At 48.1% G+C, this 24,808-nt stretch overlaps 1 protein-coding gene across 1 annotated transcript in view; it reads left to right on the forward strand.

The window, feature by feature from the left end:
• The first annotated feature begins 13,809 nt into the window (after window positions 1-13,809).
• FARP1 (FERM, ARH/RhoGEF and pleckstrin domain protein 1) overlaps window positions 13,810-24,808 on the forward strand; it is a 204,533-nt gene continuing 193,534 nt past the window's right edge. Inside the window, exons 1-3 of the mRNA XM_049778518.1 lie at window positions 13,810-13,861; window positions 14,214-14,305; window positions 14,849-15,040. Coding sequence (XP_049634475.1) covers window positions 13,810-13,861; window positions 14,214-14,305; window positions 14,849-15,040 — 336 coding nt within the window. The remainder of the gene's footprint in view (window positions 13,862-14,213; window positions 14,306-14,848; window positions 15,041-24,808) is intronic.

The raw sequence follows: 24,808 nt of genomic DNA on the forward strand, positions 1-24,808 counted from the left end.
ATATAGGGAAAAGGGCCATCTGGAAAGGTTCTACATGCTGAAGGTTCTGGACCTTTGTTTTTTTTTTTCAAAACCATTTATTTATGTATTAATTGATAGATTGGTTTTTGGGTCACACTCAACGGGGCTCAGGTGTTACTCCTGGCTCTGCACTCAGAAATTACCCCCGGCAGGCTGGGGGAGCATATGGGATGTTGGGAATCGAACCTGGTCTCTCCTGGGTCAGCTGCATGCAAGGCAAATGCCCTACTGCTGTGATATCTCTCCGGCCCCAATTCTGGGGAAGCGGGGGGGGGGTCCAGTTTGGAGGGGCCATGAGTGATTCTTTACTGGAATGGGGAAAGGCCGTCTATTCAAGGAAGTTTCCAAAAGTCAGAGAATTGGTCCAGAAGGAAACCAGTGTTGAACCTGCTTTGAGCTTATAATTATGTGTCCATGTTGGTTCATCATTTGTCACAAGTGGACACTGGGAAGTGTAGAGTTAATAATGGGGCCGTGTAGTTGGAAATGGGGGAAAAATAGGCAGAACTTCTATTGGAGATGAGGCTACTAAGGGTTCAAATGTATTTGCTGCTTGCATTATTCCGGGTCTGACTTTTTTTGTGGAGGGGGCCCAATCCTGCCAGTGCTCAGGGGTTAGTCCTGGCTCTGCGCTCAGAAATTGCTCCTGGCAGGCTTGGGGGAACCATATGGAATGCTGGGAATTAAACCCAGGTTTGCAAGACAAACGCCCGACTGCCGTGCCATCTCTTCGCCCCCAAGTATGACCTTTGCATTTCTCAGTGGACTCTTGTTTTTCATCCTGCCAGCATCACTGTCCATTCAAACAGATCACTCCAAGAATTTCTGATTCAGTGGATGCATTTTTCTTTTCTTTTTTGGATTTGGGGACACACCCAGCAGAGCTCAGGGCTTCCTCCTGGCTCTGTGCTCAGGAATCACTCCTGGTGAGGTTTGGGGGTACCCTCAGTGGTGCGGGGGGATGGAACAGAAGACAAACACCTTCCCTGCCTCCTCTCCCTTCTCTCGCGAAGAAGGCATTTTCTTTCTTCTCCTCCTCACTCTCGGGGTTGTCTGGGTTCAGTATTGTAAGGCAGCCTCCAATTTTTGGGGGCTTTCCAGACTCCGCCTTCTCTTCAAACCGGGGTTCGCCTGCTAGGGGAGCCAGTTGTCATAGTTACTCGAGTCTCCGCAGCTCCAAATATCTGTGATTTTTTTTTTCCTCCAGACTTGCCTCATCTTGCCAACAGCTGCCACCTTGGTTCCTTCTCTGTCTTTCTGTCCTTGTTCCTTCGAGCTGTCCTTACCGTCCCTTCTGCTTTTTAAGTCCAGGTGTTCTCAGGTTCTTTTCTGTACCTCAGACCCTTTTTGCTCAGGGAATACTTGGGAGAAAAAAAAAAACAAAACCATTTGCCAGGGTGTAGCCAGGTTTAGATACAGGGGCCACTAGCACCTATAGAAAAAGACCACTGGTCTTCCTCCTCCAGGCAGTCAACGTTGCTTGCATCTCTTCTTGTCCCAACAACGCTGGTTTCTCTCTGTGTGGGTCCTTGAGTCCTATATGTGAAATTAGTTCTCAGACTTCCTGGTGCATGTCAAGATAGTTTTTGTTTAATTTTTTTAATTTTAATTTTTTTTTTTTATTTTGGGACACACCTGGTGACGCTCAGGGGTTCCTCCTGGCTCTGAGCTCAGAAATTACTCCTGGCAGGATGGGGAACCATATGGGATGCCTGGGATCGAACCTGGGTCTGTTTTTGTCTGCCGCATGCAAGGCAAACACCCTATTGCTGTGCTATCTCTCTGGCCCCAAGGTCCCCTTTAAGTGCTACCATTCCCTTCTCTTTCCTACTTCTGCCATCTGTCTCCCTGGTTCTCATTCACTCTGGCCTGTGGCTTTAAAACACCCAGTTGCCCAGCGTCCTCCCTGAGCACAGCCAGGGCTGGCCCCCAAATTAAATCTATAAATAACTAAAATGACCCATGGCCTTAACCAAATTTCCCGGTGACCCTCCCTTTCCCTGCCCCTCTTCCCTCAAGGCATTACCACGGCCCTGTTCTTTCTCTCACTGCTCAGGGTAGGCCCATAATTCTAGCCCCTCCCACCCCATTTCTCTTTATCATCCATTTTGAGGGTCCTTCATGTGAGAGCCCCCCTCCAGATCTTTATGTGAGAGCTCCCCCTCTAGATCTCTCTCTCCTTTAACTACTGCCACCTCCTTTCTTGCAAAACTGGGTGCAGCTGTTTCCTAACTGCTCATGTTTCTTGCCTGCCCAGCCTTTGTTGTTGTTGTTATTGTTGTTGTTGTTGTTGTTGTTACTTGTTTGGGGACTACGCCCAGTGCCACTCAGGGTTTACTCCTGTTGGTGCTCAGGGGACTATAGGGGATGTCAGGGATCGAACCTGGGTCAGCAAGGCAAACACCCTCCCCACTGTGGTGTCATTCTGTCCCCTTCTCCCTCCAAACATTTGCAACAATTCTTTGGGTTTTTTTTTTTTTTTATGTGTGTGGGGCCACACCTAGTGACACTCAGGGGTTACTCCTAGCTCTGCCCTCAGTAATTGTTCCTGGCTTGGGGGATCATACGGGACTCCAGGGATCGAACCTCAGTCTGTCCTGGGTCAGCTGCATGCAAGGCAAACACCCTACCGCTGTGCTATTGCTCCAGCCCCTATTTGTAACAATTCTCAGCAATTTTATTTGTTCCTGGGTGAATCTCTGCGGTCTCCCCTTACCTGAAAACCGCAGTGACTTATTCTTGACAGAACCCCACCTCCACTCTCCCAGCTCCCCCCTTTTTTCTTCCCTGTTTCCCCGCCCCTTTATGGTTTCCTGGCACCTGGCAGGTGCTTCCTTACTGGAAGAACCAGAATGCGTGACGGGGGCCCTGTTCCACCTGCCCTCATGGTTATTTAAAAACTGTTCCCCTTCTCCCAGGGACCAGCTGACACCCCATTTCCCCCAGTGAGGTGTTATTTCTGTCGCTTTTAAAATTCATGCCATGCCTATCACCACACATAGGCATGTTCATGAGCACCTGTCCCCCGAGCTGGGTTAGGGATGGGCCCCATAAATATGGCTGGAGAAATTGCCTTTGGATTGTGTAAAGGCAGATTCATGGCCACCAGCCCCATGGTGGGCACAGGGGATAGTCCGGTACCTTCAGCCAGAGGTTCATATAGTGTGTGTGTGTGTGTGTGTGTGTGTGTGTTTGGGGCTACACCCAATGGTGCTCAGGGGTTACTCTTGGCTCTGTGCTCAGGAATTATTCCTGGCTATGCTCAAGGAATCATATGGGATGGCAGGGATCGAACCCTGGTTGGCTGTGTGCAAGGCAAATGCACTATCCACTGTGTTATCACTTCGGCCCTATGTGTGTGTAAGAGAGAGAGACAGAGATAGAGAGACAGAAACAAAAAGAGATAGAGAGAGACAGAGAGGAAGAGATAAAAAGAAGAGAGAATGAAACAATAATAAAAAAAAATCTCTAAAGCAAAAAGCACAACAGCGAACCATGGAGCAGAGAAGTACTTGAGTTCAGTAGCTTGTACTTGGCACAGAAAGACACCCCCGAAATATTCTTCTGCGGGGCTTGGGGGTGTCTTCCAAAAACCCCCATTTTTTCCTATCTCCCCAGGCCTTTGGCTTAGAGGTTGAATGGCTGGAGAAGTGAAATTGACTATGTTAGAAGCAGCAAGAAACTGAGCTTGTGAAATATGAATCATCGGAGGGGCCGATTTCCCTCTTGCTTTCTGAGTTCGATTCAGTCTTTTGCTGGGATGAAAGACCCTTCTCAGCCTTGCACCTCTCACTTCTGCCTCCCTCCTTCCACCACACCTGCTCATCTCTGCTTAATCAACTGAAGGAAACTTGCCAACATATTACTAGAATCCAGAGGTGATGTGCTAAGTTCGTGCTGAGCTTATTTTTAGTAATTCAGACACACAAGATCCAGGCCGAGGGGTGGGTGCAAGCTCAAAGGACTGGAGCACAGGCTTTGTGTGTAGAAGGTCTGGGAATCATCCCTGGCACCACATGGTCCCCTTGAGCACTGCCAGGAGTAGCCTGGAGCACTGTAGGGTGTGATCCCCACACCCAAATCACAACAAAACAACACAGATGTGGTAAAAAAAGGGGGGGGGCCAGAGAGATAGCATAGCAGTAAGGCGTCTTCCTTGCATGCAGCCAATCCAAAACAGACTGTGGTTTGAATCCCGGCATCCCATAGGGTCCCCGTGCCTGCCAGGAGTGATTTCTGAGTGCAGAGCCAGGAGTAACTAACCCCTGAATGCTGCCGGGTGTGACCCAAAAAACAAGCGAACAAAAAATAAAACACAAAGTGGTCGAAACAGGGTGTCCTTTCAGTGAGTTGGGCTTTTTGTGTTTGTTTTGTTTTGTTTTTCCTTTTGCTCATCAGACGAGCATTGTGTTAGGTTTGGGGCTCTCAGGCAGCATCATCAAAATGTGCCCACAGCCGACTCAGGAGCGCCACCGGGTGTGACCAAACTCCCCACCACCCCAAAAAAAGAACCCTCGTTCTGAAACAGGACGGGGGGAACAGCAGAGAGCCGAGGGTCTGTAAAGATCTCCTGTCTCTTTCATGCTGCCTAGGCCGTCTTTCTCTTCCCATGCTGGCCTGGACAGACAGATGGGGGGCCAGCTGACTTGCAGCTGACTCGGGCTCCTTTCCCAAGCTATCAAACACCCAGACCCCATCTCTGTGCTGTTTGAAGTGTCCGGTGATGGAAACCAGGACCCCCCACCCCCACCCCTTCATGCACTTGTTTCTTTTGCAAGCAGACTCTTTGCAAAGGAGCAAAAGCACAGATAGAGAGAGCCTGGCTGGCTTTGCACATTCTCCAAACCTCTTATCTGAGCGCCTGTGAGAAGCCAGAGTTGGCTGCTGGGGCTCTTGGCCCATAGGCTTTCTGGGGGGTGTCTCCTCCCCTTCAGTCCTCTGGCTCCCCTCTTCTTCTTCTCCCCTGCCACGTGGATGTAGGGACAAGGAAGCTTTGTGCTGGAGATGGAGCTGGCAAGGTGTGAGACTCCCCTTCACCTTTGCTCTGGGGAGCCAGACTAAATCCCACAAAGCAGAGAAGGCAGCTCCTGCCTTTTCTGTGGGGGGTGTGGTATGGGCACCCAAGGGGACTTGGGGTCTGGGAGATCTTCACCTTTGAGTGGCTGCCCCTGCAACCTTCTAGGAATTCCCCCCCCCACACACACACCTTTTTTGGGGGGAGGTCATAACCGATGGTGCTCAGGGGTTACTCCTGGCTCTGCGCTCAGAAATTGCTCCTAGTAGACATGGGGGACCATATGGGATGCCGGAGACTGAACCCAGGATCTTTCCCGAGTTGGCTTCGTGCAAGGAAAATGCCCTACCACTGTGCCATTGTTCCAGAACCCCTTTATCCCCCTTTTATTGCTTTTTCTTTTCCTGCACTCTCTCTTTTTGTTATTTTTTTATTTATTTGTTTCATTGCGTGTTATTTTTATTTTTATTTTTTTTGGTTTGGGAATCATACCTGGTGCTGCCCAAGGGTTGCTTCTGGCTCTGCACTCAGGGTTCATTCCTGTTGATGCTCGGGGCATCATCTGGGATGCCGGGGATGGAACCCGAGAATGCCAAATGACTGCCTATTGGCGCTCGCTCCTGCCAATGACTTGTTTCTCCAAAGAGCTCTAAGTGTTCCTGAGAACATTCCTGTGTGAGTTCACATGCATTTTTTTTTTGTTTGTTTGTTTTTGGGTCACACCTGGTGGCACTCAGGGGTTACTCCTGGCTCTATGCTCAGAAATCACTCCTGGCAGACTCGGAGGACCATATGGGATGCCGGGATTTGAACTGACATCTGTCCTGGATTGGCTGTGTACAAGGCAAATAAATGCCCTACCGCTGTGCTATCTCTCCAGCCCCATGTTCACATTATTTTATAGGTGATTTCTCAAGCTGTAATGGACATATCATGCTGTGATGCTTTCTTGCTTTGGGAGGGGACTCTGGAAAGGACAGTGCTCAGACGTCACTCCTTTCAGTGCTGGGATCAGACTATATGGGGGATCAAACCTGAGTCTCCTGCATGCAGATCATGCGCTCCATCCCTCTGCACCAGCCTGCCAGTCCTCCATGTCCTAACTCGGACCTGCCAAGGTCTTCTGCACTCGTTCTGCTGTGTGGCTTTACACAATCGAGTTCCCTGACATTTTCGATACCCACCAAAAAGTGCTCTCAGTGCCTCATCCTTTTGCTGTCGGTCCTGCTTCCCCAGGTTTCCACTTTCATCCTTTCCCAGTTTGGTTTTAATAAACAGTTCAGATAAACAAACACATCATTTGCTTCTGTTTTTGTTGTTGTTGTTTTGGATTTTAGCCCACACCTGGCAGCATTCAGGGATTACTCCTGGCAGGTTCAGAGAAACATATGGGATGGGGGGAATCGAACTCGGGTCAGCCACCTGTAAGGCCAATGCCCCTCCTGCTGTGCTATCGACCTGGTCCCTGCTTCTGGTTTCTTTCCCTTGCTGGGATGTTTTGGAGGTTCTTGGATGCCGTGATCTGGACCGGTGCAATATTATTTGTCAGGGCTGGTGAGTCATTCCTGGGGGGACTGGGCTATGTTTTGTTTTTCTAGTCACTGCTGCATAAACATCTGCCCAGCTTTGAGTGTTGGTGAGTTTTTGCTCTGATCCTCTGCCTCCATCTAAGTCCCTGTGTGGATATCAGCATTGGTGCTTGATATAAGGGAGTTTTTATTTTTTTCAAACTTTATTTATTTATTTATTGGTTTGGGGGCCACACCCAGGGGCGCTCAGGGGTTACTCCTGGCTCTGCACTCAGAAATCACCCTTGGCAGGCTGTGGGACCATATAGGATGCCAGGAATCAAACAACGTCCCTCCTGGGTCGGCCACATTCAAGGCAAATGCCCTACTGCTGTGCTATCTCTCTGGCGCCATGAAGGAAGGTTTTATGAAATCTCTAGGGGTCCCTGCTTGTCGTTGTAGATTAATAGTTTGATTATGGGTCTGAGAGATGACTTATAAGCTGAGATAGGCTTGCCTGCAGGAGGTCCAGGCTTACTCCTGGCACTTCGTGGTTCCTGGAGCACTGCTGAGAGAGGCCCCACAGCACAGAGCTAGGAGTAGTCCTGAACAATGCCAAATGTGACCTCCCAAGTCCCTCCCCACCCTCAAAACAAAGTAAATTGATGGAACTGGAGTAATAATACAGCAAGCAGGATGTTTGCCATGCGCATGGCCAACCCAAACCCAGGTTCGATTCCTGGCATCCCATATGGTCCCCTGAGAGTCCCCATGAGTGAAGCCAGAGCACAGAGCCAGGACCTGGCTCTCCCGAGTACTGCCAGATGTGGCCCTCTCATAAACAAAAAAAATTAAATTTATTATATTTTAGGGGTCAGAGAGATACTACAGTTTTATAGGGCACTGGTCTTGAATGTGGTGACATAGTTTCGACCCCTGGCACCGTATAGGATCTTCTGAGCCCTGCCATGCATGATCTCTGAGTGCAGAACCACGAGTAAACTCTCAGCACTGCCAGGTGTGGCCCAGAAAAACAAATAATATCATGATGAGATATATATGTATTTTTTTAAATATATTTGTTCTTGTTTTGAAGTAACACCTGGCAACATTCAGGGGTTACTTCTGGCACTGTGCTCAAAAATCTCTCCTGGCAGGGCCGGAGAGATAGCGCAGCGGTAGGGCGTTTGCCTTGCATGCAGAAAGACAGTGGCTCGAATCCCGGCATCCCATATGGTCCCCCATGCCTGCCAGGAGTGATTTCTGAGCACAGAACCAGTAGTAACCCCTGAGCGCTGTCGGGTGTGAGCCAAAAACCAAAAACCAAAAAAAAAAAAAAAACAAAAAACTCTCCTGGCAGGCTCGGGGGACCATATGGGATGCCAGAAATCGAACCCAGGTCCATCCTGAGTTGGCTTCATGCCAGACAAATGCCCTGCCACTATGCTATCTCTCCGGCCCCTATCATGATGATATTTTTTAAGGAAACTGCCAACATTTTTTCTGAAGAGTCTGATATTTCTGGTTTCCACTAAGTCATCAGTAAAAAAGTGGGGTTTGGTCATTCTCCTTCTTCTTAATTCTAATACTATAGATGAGAGTCTGGCTGTGACGGACTTTGCATCTCCTAATGACCACCAGACACGAACCCTCCCCTCTCTCCACTTCTCTGCCTCAGTGTCAGCCTTGGGAGCTAGTGCGTCTCCAATGGGATTAGACTGAAGCAAGTGTCAGCAGTTTCCGAAAAGTCCCTCAGCGTCCCCGTCGCTGCTGTTCTCTCCCGAGTCCCCTGCTCTGCAGCTGTTGTAATTATTTTTGTCTTCCTCTTAGCGACTGGGTGGATTTGTACTGGACCAGCCGCAGGCTCTCTCTCTCATTGTGTGATGTTTATTTTGCATTATTTAGCCTCTTCTTGGCTAGAGCGTGTGGGTGGGTCTTGTCTTTCTGGATTTCTGGTACTTAAACCTGGGAAAAAGTCTAAATTCATGGTTACAGGGGTGGGAGGATTGAGTAGCGGGGGCTGGAGGGAACTGATGGGTGCTGGTAGAAGTAGTGACAATGACACACACCAAGGCATGAGGCCATGGAGCCAGAGCAGTGGTGCAGTGGTAGGGCATTTTCCTTGCAGGCAGCTGACCCAGAATGGACCTCGGTTTGATCCCCTGGCATCCTGTATGGACCCCCAAGCCAGGAGTAGTTTCTGAGCGCAGAGCCAGGAGTAACCCTGAGCACCATCAGGTGTGGCCCAAAAAAACATGAAAAAAAAAAAAGGGTATGAGGCCAGGCCAAGTATACGTTCATGAAAAAGTAAATGAGAAAAAGCCATAGGGCTGGAGGGATAGTTCAGTGGGCAGGGCTCTTGCCTTGCAGGCAGCTGATCTGGGTTAGATCCCTGGTACCTCATAGTGTCCCCTGAGCCCCACCATGAGTGAGCCTTGAGCACCAAGCAAGGAGTAAGCCCTGAGCACTGCTAGGTGTAGTCCCCAAACATAAAACAAAGAAAAAGTCAATCATTTATTTATTTATTTATTTATTTTGTGTTTTGGGGCCACACCCAGAGTGCTCAGGGATTATTCCTGGCTCTTCACTCAGAAATTACTCCTGGCAGGACCATATGAGTTTCCGGGAATTAAACCCAGGTTCGTCTTCGGTTGGCCTTGTGCAAGGCAAACACCCTACAGCTGTGCTATCTCTCCAGCCCAATCATTTACTTTTGTTTGACTGTTATATTTGAATATGCATCCAGCTGGATTTAAGATTTTTTTCTTTTTTATTTCTTTGAGGACTTAAAAAAACAAAAACAAATCCTACTGTAACTTCTACTTTGAAACACATAAAATTCTTTATGTCTAGTTTTTGTGCTACATCCAGTAGTGTGCTCAGGGCTTATTCATGCTTACTCAGGATTTACTTGTGGCTCAGTTTTGGGGACCATTTGGGGAGTCTGGGGACGGCTCACATGGCAGGCAAAAGCCATCCCCACTGTACAATCATTCTAGTTCTCTTTGAGCACAATGTCGACTTCATCTTTCAGCTTTGCTGTGAATAACTCTGGCATTTTGTCACTCATGTATATTTTGGGGAACTATTTGCCCAGATGGCCAATGATTGCTTTCAGGATCTTGAAGATTGGCAATGGTATTGAAAATGCTTGGAGTTCTATATTGGAAGTTGTTATCCTGGTCACTGGGTGTTGGAGGTTGGGGCCATTCCTGACCGTGCTCTGGACTTATTCCAGGTTCTCAGGAGGTGCTCAGGGACCATATGTAGTGCTTGGGATCCAGCCAGAGCCAGCCACAAGCAGCTCTTAGGTACTGACTATTTGGTCCTCTGGGTGGTTTTCATAAGGACACTGATCTTGCTCACCACCTTCATCACCCATAAAAGCCTTATCTCTTAATGCCTAAAGGTAGCTGACTTGGAAGTCAGCTGTATTATGAATTTATTTTATGATTTTGAGCCACACCTAATGGTACTCAAGGGAAATTCCTGGCTCTGTGCTCAGAAATCACTCCTGACAGGATTCGAAGACCATATGGGATATTGGGAATCGAACTTGGGTCGGCTGATGCAAGGCAAATGCCCTACCCACTGTACTTCTGCATTATGAATTTTGTAGTGGTGCAAGTGTTCTCCTTCTGGACTTTCATGTACACAACACACAATGTACATATATAAATGCATATCCATGTATAGAACATGCACACAAACACATGTTTGCGTGTGTTTTATGTTGGAGGTGTAGGAGTTCTTATGTGATGGGTATTTGTGTGTGTAACTGAATGCTGTATGATGTAGGAGTCTTATGCATCAGGCATTTGTTTGTACATGTATGTGTGTGTTTACATATGTGTTCGTATGTGTGCTGTCTGGTACAGTCAGATATCTTATACAGTGGATGTGTTTGTGTATGTGTGTGCCTTTTTGTTCTCTCTGATGCAAGTTGAGATCTTATGCAGTGGGTATGTTTTTTTTGGGCCACACCCTGTGACGCTCAGGGGTTACTCCTGGCTATGCGCTCAGAAGTTGCTCCTGGCTTCTTGGGGGACCATATGGGACGCCGGGGGATCGAACCGAGGTCCGTCCTAGGCTAGCGCAGGCAAGGCTTACCTCCAGCGCCACCGCCCGGCCCCGCAGTGGGTATGTTTTACAGGGGACACCACCTGTATTGCTTTAGGACTAATCCATTAAGCCAGCAGACTTAATGGACCCTGCAACTCAAGTTTTTCTTACTTACCTGAGTGGTTTTTGGGTCACACAGGGCAGGGCTCAGAACTAACCCAGACTCCATGCTTGGGACACTATTAGAAGGGGGAGTCAGTTGATGTTGGGGATCAAACCTAAGTTCTCTGCTTGCAAGGCTTTGTGTTCAATTCACTGAGTTTTCTTCTCATTCTTTACAAAAACATTTTTCCAGGGCCAGATAGTACATGGCTCAAAGTATTTGCCTGCACATGGCCAACCCAAGCTTGAACCTTGACACCATGTATGAGCCCTGCCAGGAGTGATCCCTGAGCACAGAGCTAGGAGTAAACCTAGCACACTAGGTGTGGCCCCCAAATAAACAACAACAGATCTTTGCCAGTGAAACTTTTTTTTTTTGTTTCTCTTTAGATTTTTGTTTTATATTTCTTTTTAAGTAACTTCTCAAATAAGCATCTAAACCCTCACTCAACATTGTGATGGCTCTCAGGAACTGCAACTTTTTTTTTTTAGTTTTCTTAAAATTTATTTATTTTTTTTTTAATACATATTGGAACTGCAACTTTAATGGAAATCCCAGTGTCCACGTGGGCTGGGATTTTTCTTCTTCTCAGCATAAGACTGACACCACATGGAATGCCACCCTTTAGAAGAAAGCCACATCCCAGAGAGCTGTGTACTTCTGAGAGGAGGAAGGACAGATTGCCTGAGTGCCAGTGGATGGCCTCTCTCTTCCAGAACCCTGAAATTGGGGGCTGTGGAAAGGGAGCTCAGAAGAGCTTGGATGGGTATCATAAACAGAAGGTTCCTGTTTGCCCCCTATTCCCGGGTGCTCCAATTTTGGGGCGTGGGGTGGTGGCCTCCCATCCTCACTTGCCCACATTCCCCGGTAAATCCCCTGACATTCTTAGGAAGCTCAACGCAAAAGCGCAGACTGGATTTGTTTGGCATTAATAACACTTTCCATCTGCAGTACAAAGTCGAAAAGGAGAGGACATTCTTGGTTGGAACGTCAGTGTCCTGAGGTGGAAGTCAGAGGCATGAGGTCATGGCCAAAGACTAAAGAAAGAAGAAAGGAAAAATACTAAGCGTTGGGGCCAGGGAGAAGGGCACATAGGGTTTGAGTGTGTGTGTGTGTGTGTGTGTGTGTGTGTCTGTGTGTGTCTGTGTGTGTCTGTGTCTGTGTGTGTAAGGGGGTTTTTGATGTCCTGGTTAAAAAAGAAAACTCAAGAGCTGGATTGATACAGCTAGAAAGATGGTACAACAGGAAGAGCACTTGTCTTACACACAACTGACCCAGGTTCAATCCCCCACATCCCATATGATACCCTGGGCCTGCCTGGATCTACTCTGAGTCAGAAGTAAGCCCTAAGCATTGGCTAGTATGGCCCAAAACAACAACAACAAAACCCCAACAGCAGAAAACTAAAAAAAGAAAACTGAAACCAGCTTCTAAATAGCTGCTGTCATCAACTCAGTTTGATAGTTGGTGAGTGATCAGGCGCTTGTGAGGGGCTCTGTACATTCATTCCAAGTTCCCTGCCCAGAGAAAGAGAAGAGGAAGCCCCAGTAGTCAGAGAGTTGAGGTTTGCTTAAGCATTCATGGGGGGATACCCCTTTGAGGTGGTCAGCATGGGACAGTGAACTGTGTCCTCAGTCTCTGGTAAACCAATTGTACACAGAAATGTCAGGCCAGTGTCATAGCCTGAGGTAGGCCTGTGCCTTGTGAGGGAGGGAGAGGAGGAGCAAAGCAGCTGAGGAAACTCCTTGAAGTCGGGTCTAGACTGTCTCCAGAGCAGGAGGAAGCAGTGCCAGGTGGCTGTGGGCACCGCAGTGGAGTGGACAACCCGACGTCAGAGCTTCTCCTCAGAGGCCGTGTTTATTTTCAGTCGTTGAGGCCACCAGCTAGACACAAATATGGGAGCCATTTTGCCAGCCTGAAGAGAGTACACACAATTGATTCTGTCAGTCAGACAGTCAGAAATGATGGGTCTGCTGCTGCTTGCTGCACCTGTGTGGCTAGCCAAGGCATGTCAAAACCCAGCAGTGGATAAACTGAATCTTAGAACTTTCTAGAAAGTTTTTTTTTTTTTTTGGTTTTTGGGCCACACCCGTTTGACACTAAGGGGTTACTCCTGGCTATGCACTCAGAAATCGCTCCTGGCTTGGGGGGGACCATATGGGACACCGGGGGATCGAACCACGGTCCGTCCTATGGTAGCGCTTGCAAGGCAGACACCTTACCTCTAGTGCCACCTCTCCGGCCCCTAGAAAGTTTCTTAAGGAAGGGTGAAACATAGATGAACTTTTAGAAAGGAAGGTAGGTCTTGAAACCCTACTCATGAAGGACCATGTCAGGCTGAATCTTGGCTGTGGGGCTGTGGGGGAAAGTTGGGGGAAAATGCTGGAAGAAGGGATTGTTGTTGGCATTTTTGTGGCTTTTGTCAGCCCGTCCCTCACCACGGTGTTGAAGTCACTCTGGTTTCTCATGCATGACACTTTACACTGCCCTCAATGTCGGGGGCAAAAAGGAATGTTTTTCCTGAGGTGGGTGTATGAGAGATCCCAGATGCTGCCCTTAAAATGGATAAAACAGGCCATGGGGCTAGTAGTCTGAGGTGACTCTTGGTGGTTCTTAGTAGCTCACACCTCATTTCAGGGACCCGTCGGTGACCTGCTAGGTCCCCTGTTTCTGTTTTGTCTTTCCTATCTCTTAACAGAGGAGTTTCAGCCTTAATTGAGCACCACAGCGAGGAGGTCTGAAATGGCAGAAACTGGGTGGGTGGGAGGGCTGGAGGTCTAGACTTAGTGTGGACTGGAGGGTTTCTCACGAGGTATCTCCTCAGCTTTCAGGGATGGGGGCCCATAGTCTCCTCCCAGTGCTGTTCTGTGGGCCACATCTCCTCTGACACAGACTCTTGGTCTGAGTGGATTGGTGTCTCCGGATCCTCTCTCCACAGACGATCATTTTTGAAGGATCTGGAGGCAGGACTCAGCCATAGGAGTTTGGTGGAGACACTGTTTAGCTCCATGAGCCTTCTTGGCTCAGCTCCCAGGGTCGCCATGATCTGCTCTGGTCACCATGATTTGCTGTGGTTCATCGTGGTCTTCTGTGGTCTGCCATGAATCGTTGTGGCCTGCGTGGTTCACTATGGAACTCTGTGGTCTGCCCTGATTCAGTGTAGCCTGACACAATCCACTGTGATCTGACATGATCCAGTTTGGTCTGACATGATCGGCTGTGATCTGACGTGATCTGCTGTGGTCTGGTGCGATCTGATGTGGTCCTCTCTGGCCTGACATAATGTGCCGTGATCTGCCATGATCCACTTTGGTCTGCCATGATCCACTGTGTTCTGCGATGGATCCACTGTGGTCTTACATGATCCACCATGGTCTGCCATGATCTGCTGTGGTCTGACATGCTCTGCTGCAGTCCTCACCTTCACACTGGTGGCCTGATACAGAGCCCCTGGTTCATACACCAAGTCATGGCGTCTCCCCTCAGTCAGGCCCACACCTTTTCTTCCTGTTTCTGCCTTCACTACCTCAGGGAAAGGTGCACTTGGGAGATGGGGTGGCCCAGGGAAGAAAGGAATGAGACAGTGATGGTTGGGGACCAGCAGGTCAGATAAAGTTCAGAGCAGTGGTTCAAGTAGTTGTTCCATTTCTTTGAGAGATTAGAAAGAGTCTCAGTGTATGTGTGCGTGTGTGTGCATGCGTGTTTGAGTGCGTGTATGTGCGCATGCCTGTCTACGCATGTCTGGGTGCATGTGTATACGTGTTGTGCATGTATGTGTGTGTGATCCGCTTATCTATCTCCCCAATATCTGTGTCTTTGGGTAAGTTCCCTTGGCCACAAAGAGTGATCCCTGAGCACCAGTGACTAGCTCCCACCAGACTCCACCAATACTCAGCTCTTTGCAGACACTGAATTCCATATAAAGGTTCTTGGAATTTAGAATTTAACTCAGGACCTGCCTCGAACACTCAAAAGTAGAAAACGCATGCTGGTCCAGTGCTGCCTGTCCTGACTGTTCTGGGGGTGTTTGCCTTCCTGTGGGGTGTCCTTCTCTCAGTTCTTCTCTCTTACCTTCTGCAGATCGCTGAGTCGGCTTTCATCATGGGCGAGATAGAGCAGAAGCCAACCCCGGGCTCGCGCCTGGGCGCCCCCGAAAACGCGGGGGTCAGCACCCTGGAGGCCGGGCAGAAGCCGCCCCCTGCTCCTTCTGGGAAGCTCATGTCCGTCAAGGTCCAGATGCTGGATGACACCCAGGAGGCCTTCGAGGTGCCGGTGAGTGGGCCGTGGGGTGTGGCTCTGAGTTTGTGGTTCCGGGGGTTTGCCAACGTCTCACTTCCTGGCCAGTGGCAGGAGGTAGAATGTGTATGGGGCAACTGTTAATCAGAAACCCCCACCATGCTGAATCCTACCATCACACACACACACACACACACACACACACACACACACACACACGAGTTGGATTTTTCACTTTGTGGTGACTGGCCAAGATGTGGCATATCAGTGTCTGAGTTTGAACCCCTACCCGCATGCTGTGTACAGGGAATGGATTTGTGCAAGTGTCTGTAATCGGAGGAGCTGTGGAGGAGGCTCTTATACCTGCTCTATCCTCCCCATGGTCCTCCCTCTCCTCGGGGGTGTGTGCGTGTGCAGCTTCTGTGCCTACAGGTGGGTCCTCGTGAGTGGTTTCTACTCTGGAGAGAAGTGGCCACCATGGCCTGTGGGTGTAGAAACCACCAGGGCCACAGGGTGCTGTCAAGGGACAGAGGATGACCAACAGCCTTGGGCATGGACACTTGGTCCTCCTGGCATCCTGGTTGTGCAGTTTATCGGAATCTCTGACTCCTCTTTGTCAGCCCTTACTGCCTCCTTGTATGGGCCTGCTATACGGATGAAGGAATAGCACAGTTGGAAGGTCAGCTACCTGTATGCATATTTAACTTTCTAGAAGTTTCTAGCTCTTTCTAGAACTTTCTAGCACTTTCTAGAACTGACATCACCACCCTTGAGGTGCATTGTTAGGGTTCTGGAATCAGCAATTCCCCAACTCCCCAAATTGGGTTTTCCAACTTCACTCTTATGTCTGAAGCACAGAGTTTAGTGTTATTTTTTATTTATTTGTTTATTTATTTATTTATTTATTTTGTTTTTTTGGTCACACCCGGCAATGCTCAGGGGTTGCTCCTGGCTCTACGCTCAGAAATTGCTCCTGGCAGTCTCAGGGGACTAAATGGGATGCCGGGATTCAAACCACTGTCCTTCTACTTGCAAGGCAAATGCTTTACCTCCATGTTATCTCTCCAGCCCCATACTTTTTTTGTTTTGTTTTTTTGGGGAGGGAATTTAGTGTTATTTGTGAGTAGGAAAATAACTCTGGAATGGTAAACAGGTGGCTTCTAAACAGATTTTGGGAACAGGCCCTGCTTGTAACGTGGAGCCAATCTGTCTCTCATTGCCATTGGCCGAAGGGGCAGAAATTTAATCGCTGCCATTAGCTCCTGTAACCCATCATTTAATGGTTTCTACGATGATATGATTCACTCAATTATATTCATTTCAAAGTGTATTGTTCAGAGAGTGTGAATTCCCTTCCCAGGTCTCTGGGAAAGATAAAACTCAGAATAGCTTGGCAGGTCTGAATCCAAGGACTGATTGCACGGTGCAAGCAACCTTCATATCTCTCTCTGAATTTTTGGGGTGGGGGGGTTTCTTATCTTTCAAGGACTTGGGGACACCTCTGTGTGTGTATGTGTGTGTGTGTGTGTGTGTGTGTGTGTGTGTGTGAGTGATCTGGGGAATGAAGTCAGCACTAAGCTACCGGAACTGTAAAAGTAACTGAAGTGCACCCCAACCTCCTGCCCTTCCCCTCCCCCTTTACTCCAGGTAGCCAGACTGGTTTGGGGAGATATTACTTTCACTATTTCCCTCTGAGCCCCAACCTCTTGCTGTGTGGGACTGAGGAAATTGTGTGCGTCCAGTGACAGTCCAAAGTGCCCTGCTTTGCGGCACACATACTAAAATTGGAAGCTTGTTCCTCAGTTTCCCTAAACGAACAAGTTAGGAACTCTTTCCTGCCTAGGCAGGAAGAAGCAATAAAAGGGAGCATGTTTTCTCCCTTTTTTGTTGTTTGTTTTGTTTTTTGGGGTCATACTAGGAGGCCAAGGTCAGAGGTTACTCTGACTCTGCTCAGAAGTCACTCCTAGGGACCGAAGAGATAGCGTGGAGGTAAGGCGTTTGCCTTAGATGCAGAAAGACGGTGGTTTGAATCCCGGCATCCCATATGGTCCCCCGTGCCTGCCAGGGGCGATTTCTGAGCATAGAGCCAGGAGTAACCCCTGAGCACTGCCGGGTGACCCAAAAAACAAAACAAAAAAAAAGTCACTTCTGGCATGCTCAGGGGACCATACAGGATGTTGGGATTCCAATGCGTGCTGGGCAAACAAACGTCTTACCGCTGTGCTATCACTCTGGCCCAGTTTTCTCCTTTTTTCTTCTTCTTTTTTTTTTTTGTTTTTTTGGGCCACACCCGGTGGTGCTCAGGGGTTACTCCTGGCTGTCTGCTCAGAAATAGCTCCTGGCAGGCACGGCGGACCATATGGGACGCAGGGATTCGAACCAACCACCTTTGGTCCTGGATCGGCTGCTTGCAAGTCAAACGCCGCTGTGCTATCTCTCCGGGCCCAGTTTTCTCCTTTTCCAAAAAATATTTTACGTGGTCATTGCTGATGTCGGTGTCTTTCATGCATTACCACCATTTTGTCTGGAAGGAGCGGCTTTATGGTCCCTCTGATAAACTCTTCTCCAGCTCTAAAGGCCCAATCCATTTTACCCAGACGCACCCTCCCTGAGGCAGTGGCTGGAGGCTTTATCTTCCCCTTCAGACAAGTCCCTTTGTTCTTTTATCTCCCAGTTGAATCTGTATTGTGTCCCGGAGCTCTTAGGACAAGATAGTTATCTGTCTGGTTTTCTCCCTCTGGAAAAGGAGATTGGTATTATAAGGCCTCCCTCTTGCTTGGCCAGAAATGAGTTGAGGCCAGAAATGTCTTTGGTCCATCTCTGGACAGAGATGTACTGCTGGGTTTGAGTCCTGCTCAGTAGCTTTGCTGTGTCTTTGCCAACAGGAGTGAGACCAATACTCATGGTAACTTCCGGCCACTTGTGCCCGATGATAACTCACAAATAGATTCAGGCCACTGCAAATTTCCCACACACCACTTTCACTCCTGCCCTGTTTCCTGGCCTGGTGGAAGGTGCCTCCCCTGTCTCTGGACCATGGAATGTTTCCAGTCTGGGCCAAAAAAAGACAGGTTGCGGTTGCTGAGCTGATTCTTGGTGCAGTTCTGGATCTCCAGAATGAGAACCTTCCACAGTGGGCAGCCCTCAGTCCCTTAATCCTAGGTGTGCCCCCTAGGACCCAAACACCTTGAAGGTTTTCTCCACTCAAAGCAACAGCTTCTTATCTAAGATTTTTTGCTTGATCTTTCCAAAGGCCTCTGTGGTTTCCCAGCCTTGCCAGGTCCTTCCTGGCCTTGGTGGGATATATATATATATATATATATATATATATATAATTTATTTTTATTTTAGACCACACCTGGTGACACTCAGGGGTTATTCCTGGCTCTGTGCTTAGAAATTGCTCCTGGCTTGGGGACCATATGGTGTGCTCGGGGATCGAACCACGGTCATTTCTGGGTCAGCTACGTGCAAGGCAAATGCCTTACCACTGCACCATCGCTCTGGCCCTTTCTGTGTGTGTGTGTGTGTGTGTGTGTGTGTGTGTGTTTTCTTTTTTTTTTAAATGATAATCCTGGTCTTGCTAGCAGATTCTGCAAATGCTGTGTCTTCTGCAAAGCCTCCTCTCCCTGTGCTTTAGGAAGCAATGCGCTAGCTTGCTGGGACCAAAGGGTTAAGAGCCCTTCTGCCCCTGTGGTAGGGTCATTCTTGCAGCCCTCCCTCCCTGAGAAGGGGTGAACCGGGCTCATGACCCCACCTGGTAAACAACACCAGGCTCCACTCCTGCCTTCCTAGGCAGACCAGATGCTGTTGAATGTTTACTTAGTTCTTGTGTTTTCATTAGCAGGAAGGATTGAGGAGAGGAAAGGAGTGGAGGAGGGGAGAGGGGGATTTGGTGCTACCCTGGGGTGTACCTCTCATCAGTTACACTGGGGTGAGAGGCTCCCACTTGATAAGGGAGCCCCCAGATTCTGTAGAGGGTGCTGCACCCCAGGGAGTTTGGGGTATTTCTATTTTCTTGGGGGTGGGATGTTTGGGCCATACCTTTGTACATACTTAGGGATCATTCCTGGCAGGCTTGAGGGAGCCTATGTGGTACCAGGTATCTAAGAGTTTGATGCAAGGCAAGTGCCTCTCTGGCTATTTCTCCAAGCCCAGTGGCATCTTCTTACCATTCTAACACTTCACCATGTTTCTCCCCCTCGAAGCTTGGGGGATCCCTCTTTGTCCAGAGAAGCCAGCAGACAGCCCCCAATTGTTTCTTGTGCTGGTGTCTTATTCCAGAGCATTCTGATTCTGTACAAGTCTCAGGAATCCACTCTACAAGGAGAATCTGATTTCTGTGGGGTCCAGTCCTGAAATTCTGCCCCTTGCTTCTGTCTGTACTACCTTACACTGAAACCTGGATAGGAGTTCAGACTCTGTGACCCCCCCCCCAAGGGCTCTACTTCCCTCCCCAAAGATGTTTTCTTAAACAGATTCTTGACATTTGGGACAAGAACCATAGTATCATGGGTAGGAAGCTTGCCTTGCATATGCTGACCCAGGTTTCAGCTCCAGCATCTTTATCCCTGATCATGGGACAGAGCCAGGAGTAACTCCTGAGCACTGCCAGGAGTGATCCAAAAACCAGGAAGAAAAAAAAATGATTCTTGGCTGCTCATTGTCTGTCTGTCTGTCTGTCTGACACACACACACATCCATGGAGACTTTTATTTTATTTGGAGATCGGAGTTTGAGCCACCCCTGGAGATGCTCAGTGGCTCAGGTACTGTTCCGGGTTCTGCTCTGGAGTGATCTCTGGTGATGCTTGGGTGGACCCAACATGGCACCAGGAATTTGAACCCAGGCCAGCTGCATGCAAGGCAGCACCTTCCTTGTGGTCCAATCCATCTTTCGGGCCAGTTTTGAACTTCTCTGGGGTGGTCAGGAATGGGGAGTCTGGTTCTGGTTCTGAGCCCAGTGCTGGCCTGGCTCTTTCCCCGTCCTAGACAGTGCCCCTCGCCTCCTGTCTTCTAACCCTGGACTGCCACCACCACTCTGCTTGAGGACCTCCTCTCTATGTCTCTGTCTGTCTGTCTGTCTCTGTCTTTGTCTCTGTCTCTGTCTCTCTCTATCTCTCTCTGTCTCTCTGTCTCTCTCTCTGTCTCTGTCTCTGTCTCTCTGTCTCTCTGTCTCTCTGTCTCTGTCTGTCTGTCTGTCTCTCTCTCTCTCTCTCTCTCTCTCTCTCTCTCTCTCTCTCTCTCTCGTCCTAGTTAGTCAACCCCCAAATCAGGACTTGAATCCTCCCTCACTTTTTCTCTTTGTTGCTGTTGTTTTTTTGTTTGTTTTGATTTTTTAAATTAATATCTTTATTTAAGCACCATAATTACAAACATGTTTGTAGCTGGGTTTTAGTAATAAAAAAGAACACCCCTTCCCACCACCAATGCCCCCATCTTCCTCCTCCCATACCCCCTGTCTGTATTTAAGACAGGCATTCTACTTCTCTTACTAACATTGCCATGATAGTTGTCAATGTAGTTATTTCTCTAACTGCACTCACCACTCTTTGTGGTGAGTTCCATACCGTGGGCTGGTCCTTCCAGCCCTCATCTCGATTGATTTTTATTGATGCCACATCCTGACTCTGCACTCAGGTATCACACCAGGCGGTGCTCTCGAAACTATATAGGATGTTCTGGGGACTCTGTGGAATGGTCCAACCTGGGGATCAAACCTGAGTTGGCTGGCAGCTGGCTGCTTTCAAAGCTAGAGCCCATCTATGGTTCCCTTCTGGACCCACTGGCCTGCAACAGGCTTCTTCTGCATTTGTGGGGCTCGGGGCTCACTCCAAGGTCTGGAGCACTTCCTTCGCATAAGAAAGTCCCAGATTTGAGCCCTGAGCTGGGAGTGTCTCCTAGCACATCTACTGTAACCCCCAAACTGGCTTTTATCAGAATCCCAGAGAGAGCTGAGTCTAGTGTGCAGGGCTACTGAGAACAGAGCTTAGGCGTGTGAGGAATAGAACTGGGGCTGGTAGGTGCTTATGAGTGCCACTGTCTGACTGTCTCCCTGATCCTGAATATAAAGGGACCTTCATTACAACTGCTGTCTGCTGGGGCCAGAGAGATAACATGAAGGTAGGGCATTTGCCGTGCATGCAGAAGGACATTGGTTTGAATCCTGCATCCCATATAGTCGGTCTCCTGAGCCTGCCAGGAGCGATTTCTGAGCATAGAGCCAGGAGTAACCCCTGAGCACTGTTGGGTGTAACCCTAAAACAAACAAATAAACAAAACAACAACAAAAAACAAAACAAAAAAAACCTGCCTTTCTGCCACCCCCACCCTGCAGCCTTCTCCACACCCAGTCGTTGTCTGGATAGCTGAGAGCTGAAATGAAATGTGCAAACCAAGCTACAATGCTGAGAAGATGTTCAGGGGAGCTGCAGGGGACCCCAGGATTGATTGTGTTCATAGCGGGATATCTTATATTGACCCCACAGAGTGGAAATGGGTCTGGTAGATGCTATAAAACCGTGGGGGAGTGAAGCTGGTGTAGACTGAAAGGTTTCTAGGACCAAACACATTTATGGTGAAAACATTTATCTAAGTTCAGGGGGAGAGAATTCAGGGGGCTTCTATGGTGGTCAAGGAGCCCCAGGGTCACTCCTAGAGATATTCAGCCAGCTTGGCACTTGGAGGGGCCCTGCAGTGCCCAAGACCACAGGGCCACACGCAAAGGTGCTGATGTCAGGGATCAAACGGGGTCCAAGCCCTTTCCCCCAATAGCACAGATCTTTAGGAAAAACAGTTCACAGCAGGAGAGATGGGCTGGGGTCTCTGAGGCCCCCCAGAGGTGTCAGGAGGTCAGCCCTTTGGGGTCACACTGAGCGGTATAGTCTTTCATTTTCATGGGAAGCTGGTCTTGATGACCCAGGGATCCCTCCTCCCTCCTGGTACTCTCCCTCAAGGTCTGAAATGGGGAGACAGTTTCAAAGCTACATCACTGTGTTTGGGCTCAGAAATAAGAAGACGTTGCAGAAAGTGTGTGTGTGTGTGTGTGTGAGAGAGAGAGAGAGAGAGAGAGAGAGAGAGAGAGTTTCTGATCACAGAGCCAGGAGTAAGCCTTGAACATTGTCGAATATAGCCCCCCCCAAAAAAAAACAAACAAGCAAACAAACTCCCTAAGCATCACTATGGCTCCAAAGAGGTGGAGTACTAAAGGAATAAAGTAAACTGGGAGAAAGTTCGTCTCCTTCCTTGCCCTGGAATTACAAGCACAGTTGAACTGTTTCTAGTGAATTTTGGAGGCAAATTCTGGTCGGCTTCTTTGTCTTTGACAGACACGGTCACCCAGATGTCTTGGTACCTAAACACAATGGTCCCCAAATCTGGTTCATTGAAACCCAAAGGGAGTTTGATTGCCTAGAGCTATCTTCACTCACTTTGAAGCTCTGGACCAAGAGGAGAGAGTTTTTTTTTGTTTTTTGTTTTTGTTTTTTTTTTTTGCAAATCCCCACCACAGCCTTTCTTTCCCCTCCTCGGTGCTGCTTTTGGGTCCACCCAGAGCCAAGTGTTGGCAAGTTCTGTCCGCAGCATTCTGCGTAGTCCTTGCTGAGTTTTATTTAAGCTGAATGATAAATGGTCCTGTCTGGACTTCTTCTCCTGGTCTCAATTTAAAGACTATGTCAATAGATATTTTTTAAGTGTTTTTTTTTTTTTCTCCTCTCGTAAAACATTTAGGCTCCAAACCATTAGCTGTGCTTTCGAGAACCTTCGACGCCAAATGTCACAATTAAACACCGGCCTGCAAATGTTGGGCTTGGATGTCAGTGTGGATGTGTGAGTGAGCGAAGCTGGTTTGGGATGCTTGACCCTCTTCCAGGAATTCTCCAACAGCTGTTTGCTATTTTCTCCCTGGATGGGGGGAATAGCTTTCATAAATGCGGAGATTAAACTGTCATGGCAAATGTCCGGATCTGGCATTGAAGATGCACCGATCTTCTGAGAAAAAGGAGATCGGGGGGGGGGGGGGGGGAAATTGCCTTCTCTCCCCACTGCCTTTTAAGTGGAGCTAATACATTTTCTTAATTGCACAGAGCAGAAGGGGATCAAAGGAAAGCCCCAGGGGTGCGGGGCCTGAGGGTGGGGATCTGGCTGGCTGTGTGGTTCTGCTCCTTCTCAGGCTTTTTGCTTGAGAAATTTTCATATGACCCTGAGTGCATAAAAAAGGCCTGTAAGTCTAACATGTCTTGATCATAAATCAAAAGAAGGTTTGTTTTTTTTTTTCTTCCCAGTCTGTGTGTGTGTTTGGACCACACCTGGTGATCAGCTCAGGGCTTACTCCTGCCTCTGTGCTCAGGAATCACTCTTGGGGGTTCACAGAGGACCAGATGGGATGCTGTGGATCAAACTGGGTTCATGTGCCCTACCTACTGTTATTATCTATTGCTCCAGTCTCCAAATTAAAATTTTGGAGAGCAAATTTTTTTGTGCCTCCGACACAAGGAGTTAGTGACTCCAGTTTAAAAGCTGGGAGAGAGATTGGTCTTGGGGTCCAGAAGCTCGGGGGGAATTTCTGATCACCCTATTGGGGTTTGGAGGCACCTTGGCCTTGCATGTGGCTGACTCAAGTTTGATCTGACACCCCATACAGTCCCAAGATTCTCTGGTAGGAGTGATCCCTGAGCACAGAGACAGGAGGTGTAAATCCTGAGCACACTGCCTAAATAAATAAATAAATAGCTAAGGAAATCAAACATCTAAAATAATACCTAAATAAGTTAAATTAATAAAAAGAACACCTCTATAATAGAAAGAACACTTAAGTTCACAAGCTATTAAATATAGCTAAATATTAAAGAAAATAAAATGAAATAAGGACTAAATATAAAAAATAATAAATGATGAAAAAGTTCATAAACATAAGTGATATAACTTTTCATATAAGATATAAATAACAAAAGCTAATACAAGTAGACTAAAAATAAATTAAAAATAAAAAGTAATGTTAAAATGAAATAAAAAGAACATCTAGAGGGGCTGGAATGGTAGCACAGAGGTAGGGCATTTGCCTTGCATACAGCTGACCCAGGACAGACCCAGTTTTGATTCCTGGCATTGCATATGGTCCCCTGTGTCTGCCAGGAGCGATTTCTGAGCGCAGAACCAGAAGTAACCGCTGAGTGTCTCTGGGTGTGGCCCCAAAACCAAAAACAAAAAATAAATTAAAAATAAAAGGACACCTGTCTAAGTAAATAAATACAAAAAACATCTAGGGGCCAGACCGATAGCACAGTGGGGAGGGCTTGCATACGGACTGACCTGGGTTTAATCCCTGGCATTTCATATGGTCCCTGAGCCTGCCAGAAGTGATTCCTGAGTGCAAAGCCAGGAGTAACCCCTGAGCACTGCCAGGTATGACCTCACCAAAAAAGAACATCTAAATAAGTAAATTAATTAATGAAAACAACACCACCTAGGATCAGAGTAATAGCACAGCGGTAAGACGTTTGCCTTGCATACGGCCAATCCAGAATGGACCTCATTTCAATCCCCAGCATCCCATATGGTCCCCCGAGCCTGGAGCGATTTCTGAGCACATAGTCAGGAGTAATCCCTGAGTGTCACCTGGTGTGAACCAAAAAGCAAAAACAAAAACAAACAAAAAACGAAAAAAACCAACCTATGTTTACCTATGTGAGTAAGCAAAAAGATCACTCAAATAAGTAAATAATTAAATTAATAAAGAGAACACCTAGTTAAATAGAGCTCTACAAGTACCTACAGAAATAAAAGAACATTCACAGAGGCGCAAGAG

This window comes from Suncus etruscus, chromosome 8, assembly GCF_024139225.1.
Source record: "Suncus etruscus isolate mSunEtr1 chromosome 8, mSunEtr1.pri.cur, whole genome shotgun sequence".
In the NCBI taxonomy this organism is placed as follows: Eukaryota; Metazoa; Chordata; class Mammalia; order Eulipotyphla; family Soricidae; genus Suncus; species Suncus etruscus.